The sequence below is a fragment of the Lactuca serriola genome, chromosome 8, assembly GCF_051521515.1.
Source record: "Lactuca serriola cultivar US96UC23 chromosome 8, Lser_US96UC23_V15, whole genome shotgun sequence".
In the NCBI taxonomy this organism is placed as follows: domain Eukaryota; kingdom Viridiplantae; phylum Streptophyta; class Magnoliopsida; order Asterales; family Asteraceae; genus Lactuca; species Lactuca serriola.
In genome coordinates this window covers 170,906,615-170,915,930 of record NC_136415.1, presented here as the reverse complement: position 1 = coordinate 170,915,930, position 9,316 = coordinate 170,906,615, and the positions used below count along the sequence as shown (strand labels likewise).

Sequence of the window (9,316 nt, the reverse complement as noted above, 5' to 3'; positions counted from 1 at the left end):
ATATCAACTTTACAAAAAGAACATGATTTTTAAACAATTTACACACTATATATGGGTGTGAAATTTAAACTTTCTTCGTAGTGTGATCATGTGTGTGCTTCAACTTCTATACATGGTTGCCATGAATAATTAATTTTTGATGAGGAGTTATTCAATTATTTCTTTTTGTTTAAATGTATATACGGGGTAAGGTATCCATGGAGTGTGTGTTTTGTGGGGGGCAATTTTGTAATTGTAGAGTGTGAAGATAAAAAAGCTAAGAGGGGACGGAGGTTTGGTGGATCATAGTATGTTGACAGTGGAAGTGCATCTTCTTTATCAAAGAAATGCTTTTGCTTTACCTCATAAAGTTAAAGATGATCCAAAATCCAATAAACTAAATGGAATGTTGGCAGTGGTTTTTCTCATCAGGTTTTACAAGATAATAGTCCGTTATCACTAACAAATTTGATTGTTAACATAATTGACATGATACAATCATACAATACTGTATAATTTGTCTACTATATTTGCATGCATTTCTGACAAAAATACTGAGAGAGTGTTAAGAATTCAAATCTTTGAAACCATACGAATATAAGAAGGCAGAAGTTGCTATCATCACTCGACAACATCCAAAATCTGTCATTGATGCATCAGCAAATAAACCACATATAGGCCCTGAAAGCCTTCATTACAATGCTCATTTCTTCCAAAATGAAGCTACCATTCCTCACTTATTTTGTCTTCTTTGTCTTGTTCAATTGTTGTCATTCCGCTAAAACTCATTCCTCACTGAAAAAACAAGCGTCGATTCTGGTTACATTGAAACAGTCTTTTGGAGTCTCCGATCACCCTTTTTTGGTTAACTGGAATCTCGTGGATTACTCTTCGGTTTGTTCAAACTGGAGCGGCGTCACCTGTGATAACGCCACCTTCTCCGTCGTCTCTCTGGACATATCGAATTTAAACCTCTCTGGCACACTTTCACCGGCGATCACACAACTCCGTTCCCTTGAAACTCTTTCAGTGCCTGGCAATGGTTTCTCAGGTGCATTTCCGGCGAGGATTCATGAGTTAACAAGGCTTCGGTTTCTCAACATATCCAACAACATGTTCGATGGAGGTCTTGAGTTTAATTTCACGTTACTTAAGAGAATTGAAGTTCTGGACGCTTACAACAACAATTTCTCAAGCTTGCTTCCCGTCGGCGTCTCTCGGTTGACCAGTCTGCAACACTTGAACCTTGGCGGGAATTACTTTTCCGGTGAAATTCCGGCATCTTACGGTGGTCTGCAGCTGCTTACGTTCCTCCACCTCGGTGGAAACGACTTGCGGGGTTTTATCCCTAGCCACCTTGGGAACCTGACAAGTCTGAAACAGCTTTCTCTGGGTTATTTTAATCAATTTGACGGCGGAATCCCAGTGGAGTTTGGTAAGTTGGTGAACTTGGTTCATCTTGACATGTCGAACTGTGGGTTAGAAGGTAAAATCCCAAATGAACTCGGGAACTTGACGAAGTTAGATACTCTCTACTTACAGACGAATCGGTTGGTGGGTTTGATTCCTTCTTCGTTGAGCAATTTGGTTAGCTTGAAATATCTCGATCTTTCGAACAATCAGATCGTAGGTGAGGTTCCACCGGAGTTATCTTCTCTGAAAGAGCTTACAGTATTGAACCTTTTCATCAACAGATTGCATGGAGACATTTCTATGTTCATTGCAGAGCTACCCAAGTTGGAATCTCTTAGTCTTTGGGAAAACAACTTCACAGGTACCATTCCTCCGATGCTAGGACAGAATGGTAAACTTAAAACACTTGATCTTTCTACTAATAAACTCACCGGAGTTATCCCGAAGTCTTTGTGCTTTGGCCGGAAGTTGGAAATCTTGATTTTGTTCAACAATTTTCTGTTCGGGCCATTACCAGATGATCTTGGTAAATGTGAGTCACTTATCAGAGTACGAATGGGGCAGAATTATCTGAGTGGATCGCTTCCAAAAGGGTTCTTGTATTTACCTTCGTTGTCGCTTGTTGAATTGCAGAATAATTATTTAGCTGGACAGTTGGAAGAATTAACCTCAAATGGCCGGAGGGGTCCCTCCAAGTTGTTGGCTCAGTTGAATCTTTCAAACAATCGCTTATCGGGTGTTCTTCCTACTTCTCTCGGCAACTTCTTGGGGCTCAAAATCCTTTTTTTGGATGGAAACAATCTCTCCGGCGACATTCCCGGCGAGATAGGAGGTTTGAAGAACGTACTAAAGTTGGATATGAGTAGAAACAAATTTTCCGGCGGAATTCCGCCGGAGATTTCTCATTGTTCGTCACTCACGTATCTGGATCTTAGTCGAAACCAACTCACAGGTCCAATGCCTCCTCAAATATCACAACTCCACATACTGAATTATCTCAATGTTTCATGGAACCACTTGAACGAAACCCTACCTGATGAATTCGGTTCCATGAAAAGTCTTACATCCGTAGATTTCTCCCATAATAACTTATCTGGTTCGATCCCGGAGATCGGCCAGTACTCTCTCATGAAACCCAGTTCATTTTCCGGCAACCCTAACCTCTGTGTACCCTACCTTAACCACACCTGCAACAACTCGTCTTCAACATCGCTTCAACAAAACAACAAGCAAGTAGATAACAAAACCACAAAGGTTCCTCCAAGATACAAGCTTGTTTTTGCTTTAGGTCTTTTAGTTTGTTCTCTTGCATTCGTTATATTAGCAGTTATCAAGACAAGAAAGATGAGAACACCTTCTAAATCAACATGGAAGCTCACTGCATTTCAAAAGCTAGAGTTTGGAAGCCAAGATATTCTCGAATGCTTAAAGGACAATAACATAATCGGGCAAGGTGGTGCTGGTGTTGTTTATGGTGGAACAATGCCAAATGGAGAGCAAGTGGCAATCAAGAAGCTGGGAACAAGTAAAGGAAATGGTGGTTCACACGACAGTGGTTTATCTGCGGAGATGCAAACACTAGGAAGGATCAGACATCGGTATATAGTGAGGTTAATGGCACTTTGTTCGAACAAGGAGACAAATCTATTGATCTATGAGTACATGCCGAATGGTAGTTTAGGTGAACTCCTTCATGGAAAGAAAGGTGGTTGCGTTCTTAAGTGGGATACGAGGCTTAAAATAGCTATAGAAGCTGCGAAGGGTCTTTCGTATTTGCACCATGATTGTTCACCTCTTATCATTCATAGAGACGTGAAGTCCAACAATATCTTAATTAGTTCAGATTTTGAGGCGCATGTAGCCGATTTCGGGCTTGCAAAGTTCTTGAATGAGGGTGGAGCATCGGAGTGTATGTCTGCTATCGCAGGCTCGTATGGCTATATCGCTCCAGGTACTAAAATATTTTGATCTTAATTAATTATCAATTGTACATGTTTAATTCAAAGAGTATTTATTGTTAGTCAAATTTTGGAAAGAAAAAGGGAAAAAAGAAACCAGCTTCTTCATGTTTAAATGTGAAATAATACTTTGAGCGACTTCCAATAAAAAACATGCATGTGAAAGTGAAAGTATCCGGATTGGGATCCAAAGCTACACTTTCTCTTATCCCGATAAAGGTGATGTTGTTATATATGATACTATACCGACACAAACTGCTGTTTAAGTTATACTATACATTATTCTTACTTGGAAGAAAAAATTATACAACTTAATGCGCTTGTTGTTGGTGGTAACAGAATATGCATACACATTGAAGATTGATGAGAAGAGTGATGTATATAGTTATGGTGTGGTACTTTTGGAGCTTATTACGGGGAGAAGACCAGTTGGGGATTTTGGGGAAAATGGATTGGACATTGTTCAATGGACGAAAATGCAAACAAATGGGAGGAAAGAAGGAGTTGACAAGATCTTGGATGAGCGGCTCAAGAAGGTTCCTCTAGAAGAAGCAAAGCAAGTGTTGTTCGTGGCAATGTTGTGTGTCCAAGAGCACAATGTGGAGAGACCGACCATGAGAGAGGTGGTGCAGATGCTTGTACAAGCTAAGCAACCTAATACATTTCAAACACATTGATTTTATGTCTCGGTTTGTAACAAAAATAAAAGATTTCAAGTGGTTAGTTGTTTTGTGGTTAACATTTTAAATGACAAGTAACTAATGTGGACTAATGTTAATGAAATGTAAACATATATTTTAGTTCATTGCTACAAGGTCCATGAATCCTATCGGATAAGGCCATCTCCAATGAGAGTTGAAAGGGGACTTGAATCCCATTAAATTCAAACTCCCAATTATGGGTTAATGACATAGCATTCAATAGAATGGAGAGTTCAATCCCCACTGAACTCTACACTCTCTATCATCACACACATATAATGAGTGAAATATACATGTTTCAATCCATTAAACTTATATGAGTTTAATAAAGTGTAGAGTTTTAATATGTAAAATTATATAGTAGGTGAAATATATATATATATATATATATATATATATATATATATATATATATATATATATATATATATTTGTGTGTGTTAATCTATTGAACTCATATGAGTTCAATACGTTGGAGATGACCTAATATGTCTTTGTTGAAATTGTTGGTTTTTTGTTGTTTTTGGCATCGTGCGTGAAGTCGACAGAGCACTATTTCCATTTAACTTAGTGGTCCTCCAAAGAGTACAAAATATATTTCATCATGATTGCACACTTGACAAAACGTTGTAAAAGAGTATGACATATCGGCCTATCCACTTAACTTAGATCCCCATCCACGTAGAGTAATGGCCTACCAAAGTGTTATGTCTGTCATTGACATGACTTGGTTTAACTTATTGCAGGTGTCATTAGGGTTTCCTTATTTAGTTAAAACTAATTGTGTTCAATTAACAATCAAATTTGGGTCAATTGGGTTCACTTGGTGATCAAATTTGGTGATCACATTGATCCTAGTTATTTAAAGGGTTCTTACGTTGCGTTCTAATGCCGAACCAGGTTCTTAAGTCAAAATCGAAGAGTGGAGTGGATTTTTTTGATTTTAGCAAGTACCAGTAAAAGATAAAGACTATGCTTCAAAGGTATCATGTTTAATAGGCACACATTACACAAATTCACACAAGATATATGATATATTGAATTATATCTCACCATATTGCAACTCACAATAGGTGAACTAGTTATTACAAAAATTAGTCTAGAAAAGAATATTAGGGGGTATATGGATGAACCTTGAAGAACTTTGCCTTATAAAATATTTCATTAACATGTAATACTTTTAAATACCTTTATCAACTTCAACTACAAGACGAAAGATTAAGCATCCACTAAGATATACTTGACTTTGTTTCTTGATATGATTAGGAATATACAACCAGATATATAAAAATAAACAAAGTACATATAACCTTGTACTTTTGTGTTGTCTTCCAAAAAGGTATAATGGTTTCTCTAAGACAATAATTGTAGTACCCGAGTCGCCAGGTATGAAGTTAAAGATTCATTCTATTTTAATTCAAGTAAAAAGGTGATGGAGGACTCGTGAGTATGCTGGGCGTACATTTGGTACGCACGACGTACTCCTTGCATGCGCGTCATCGGGAGACCCTGGCATAAGCTGGGCGTACCCATACGTATGCTGGGCGTACTCAAGTCAGAGGCAAACCCTAATTTTTAGGGTTTACATCCTATTTAAAGAACTTACGTCCCTCAAATCCGTTACCCTCTCAGCCTCCACTACCCTTTTAGTGTCAATCTTGAACCCTAGCCTTCTAAAGTGCATCTTTGAGCTTACCTTGAGTGTATTGGTGTTCTTTGGTGGTTTTGAAGAAGAAGGAGGTTTGGGAAGAAGCAAAGGAAAGAAGGAGCTTGTAGATCTAGAGTTTGTGCACGATTTCTAGCCTATTGAAGGTATAAAGTTTGAACCTTGATCATTACAAGCTTAGATCTAAGGTAGAATATGACATCTTGTGGTCCCATAGCTTGGTTTCTCAGAGTATGAACAACTCCACGCCATTTGAGCTGTCCTTTTGGACTCTTGGAAGTGTTTTGTATCATAAAAATCGGATCTTGGTGGTTAAGACTCAACCATCCAAGTGTTAGTAACCATCCAAGGGTAAAACGGGAACGTAGTGTTTCAGACTTCTTTTATGAATTATGGATTTTAGTTCGATATGTTTTAAGTCAAAAGTAATTTGATAGGGTTGTATGGCTCCTCAATACCTTTCGGTGGATATAAAGAACGTCGGAAATGGAGTTAGAACGAAGAAGTTTTGACCGTTTGAAGTTTGGGTGGTTTTGGGCCAAGCTGAGTACGCTGGGCATACAAAAAGGTGTACACTAAGCGTACTCATGGAATCCTGAGTACGCTGGGCATACCAGGAGTATGTTGGGTGTACGCAATTAGTTCCCAAACCCTATTGTCGTGATTTAAGCCCTATTTAAGCTCCTTAACTCCCCCAAACCCACTCCATTCTCAGCCTCCACCCCTCCAACACCCTTTTCATGAAACCCTAACCTTAGACGAGCCTTGTGAGCTAAAAGAAGGTGATTTTGAGTGCTTTGGAGTATGCATGGTGCACCTTGGAGAAGAAGGAACATCTTGTAGAAGTGTTGGTTGCATTGGAGCTTGTAGATCTGGACTTTGTTCACCTTGATCTATCTTCTAATGGTATAAAGTTTGAATCTTGATGATGCATTTTTTAGATGTAGCTAGTTTTGGATGTTATGAGCTTTTGGTCATTTTAGTGCATAAAGTTTAGATCTTGAAATTTTATGACCTTGTTATGGATAAAGTTGGAAACTTTATCCATCTAAACATCATTGTGATTCAGATCTAAAGGTTGGAGTCTTGGACTTAATGGATTAAGTTGAAAAAGATGCACTTTTGGTCTCATTTGATGCTTAAAGGCTAGATATTGGTGGTTTGGACCATTATAATGGATAAAGTTGGAAACTTTATCCATTATGGAGCTTTTAGGATCCATAAAAATGTAGTCTTGATCCTTCTATACCTTCCATGAGAGTATCATGATGTCTTAATGGATTAATAAGTTAAGGTTTTAGCTTTTGGAGCTTTTATAGACATGGAAAGTCATAAAGGTGGAAACTTTATAACTTAGAATGATGTTGTGGGACTAGATCTGAGTGTTAGATGAAAGGACTTAAGAGATTAAGAACGTAATGGAAAAGTGCCATTTGGCCGGGTATGCCGGGCGTACCTTCGAGTACGCTGCGTATAGGGTCCCGATTCTGGTTGGTAATTACGCCATGTGTACGAGCTGAGTATGTTGGGCGTACTCAACCTGAAGTTTGATTTGTTGACTTTGAATTCCCTTGACCATTGACTTTTGTCCAAGTTTGACCTTGGGCCAAACTTGAGGGTTTTTGTGACAACCCGATATTTCAAAACAATATGATGGATCACAAGTCAAATTTACGTCAAAAATTAACTTTCCTAAAATCTTAATTGGGTTAAATAAAGTATTAGGAATCATATCAAGGTTTTCGTACATATAAAGAACCCTAGAATCCGAGTTGTAACGAAGAAGTTATGACCAACCGAAGATTCTCGGCAATACCGACAACACTGATAGACGTAAAACGCAAAGTTTCAATACAGTAATGTTTAGCCTTAGGTATCTAAATGAAAGTTTTAGATATCATTAAATCGTAAACGTACATGAAAAGAACATCCAAATCTGACTTCGTATGAGGAAGTTCTGATTTTTCTAAGTTACGGATGTAGGAGTAGACAGCTAAAAACTCGAAATAGAGATCGAGAGACTTTTAGCCGACACAAACTAAACGAGAATCGAAGGTCTCAACAATAGAAGCGCAACGGTAAAAAGTCTGACGGAAACCGACGTCGGATGAAGAAGTTATGAAACTTTAACGGACTTTTCCTGTCCCGACCTATTAAAATATAATATTAAAAATAAAGTCAAGATTTGCCAACGGAGTCTAAACGAAAGTTGTAGATCGTAGTCTCACCTTCGCATGGATATAAAGAACGTCGAAGGCATAAATTCTTATTTATAAGTTTTCCAAAGGTTGTTACCAAACTTTCTTTTATGCTTTTATATTATAAAATGTATGCCTGTATATGTATAGTTATATAAGTAATGTTTAAAGGACTTAGGAAGGCTAGCTCGCCCTACCTCCTTTTACTTGTTTGGATGTGGCTCTAGGGTATCGGTGATCCGTCCGAAGGTCGTTTAAATATTAGTTATCTATCATGTATACATATATAGTCATAAAAGTTCTCTCGGCCAGTTCATTTCCTTTGGGTATCAAAGGCATCCTTCCATTATTCATATACCTAAAACACTAGTAACTATTATAGGATAAGTTAGGAGATACTATTTACTCTCTCTCTCTCTCTAGTATGAAGAATTACTCAGGAATCAGTTCATTCATGAGTCTATACTATTATTTTAATACCTTAAATAGAAGGTGACACACTATTTCCCGATACGACGCTTCATAGCGCCATCGCCGTGTAACCAGAGTCTCCTGGAGGGAGAGCGGACATCATGTGTATAGATCGATATAGGACAGACACTCCCGCATCCTGACTGCTAGCTACAGTCCGAGCTGGTAAGGCCCATGGGTGACATAATGTCACCAACTCTACGCGTGACCTGGAGGGTCATCAGGTATTCAATCATCAATCAGCATGGTTACATACGAGTTCACATTCAACCCTTTTATTCACCTCTAGACTAAGCCAGGCGTATTGTCCATTCCAGACCCTCTTGGAGTCTTTGTTTTATTCACCTTTAGACTGAGACAGGCGTATTTTCCATTCGATACCCTCCTGGAGTCTATGTTTTACTCACCTTTAGACTGAGCTAGGCGTATTGTCCATTACCCTCCTGGAGTCTATGTTTTACTCACTTTTAGACTGAGCCAGGCGTATTGTCCATTCGATACCCTCCTGGAGTCTATGTTTTATTCACCTTTAGACTGAGCCAGATGTATTGTCCATTCGATACCCTCCTGGAGTCTATGTTTTATTCACCTTTAGACTAAGCCAGGCGTATTGTCCATTCGATACCCTCCTGGAGTCTATGTCTTTTTTAATTCTAGTCAGCAGTGTTACTGCTGAGGTATGATATTATTTTTCCCTATTACTTTTACTTGTGATTTTTCTCACAATTCCTTTAAAGTAAAAACTATATTTTGATAATGATAGTACTTTTTGGGGAAATTACTCCTTAAAACATAAAACAGTCGGGTCTTGATATAAGACTACTTTTAATAGAGATACTCCTTGGTTTAAACATGAAACAATTGGGTCTTGGTAGAAGACTGCTTTTATTTAGAAAATATAGGATTTTCTGGAAAGAATTCTAACACTCT

The 9,316-nt window shown here is 38.2% G+C and overlaps 1 protein-coding gene across 1 annotated transcript; it reads left to right on the top strand.

Annotated features, from left to right (window-relative positions):
- The first annotated feature begins 417 nt into the window (after positions 1-417).
- On the top strand, positions 418-4,155 carry BAM3 (Leucine-rich receptor-like protein kinase family protein). The gene is made up of 2 exons (XM_079012460.1): positions 418-3,343; positions 3,690-4,155. Exons 1-2 carry the CDS (start codon positions 679-681, stop codon positions 4,025-4,027), a joined length of 3,003 nt encoding a protein of 1,000 aa, XP_078868586.1. The 5' UTR covers positions 418-678; the 3' UTR covers positions 4,028-4,155.
- Positions 4,156-9,316: the final 5,161 nt, after the last annotated feature.

What these genes read in the sequence shown, in the direction of transcription:
- BAM3 (XM_079012460.1), top strand. Translation starts at nt 679, where the DNA reads ATGCTCATTTCTTCCAAAATGAAGCTACCATTCCTCACTTATTTTGTC. An exon ending in GTATGGCTATATCGCTCCAG is followed by an intron (nt 3,344 to 3,689) that starts GTACTAAAATAT and finishes TGGTGGTAACAG; the next exon opens with AATATGCATACACATTGAAG.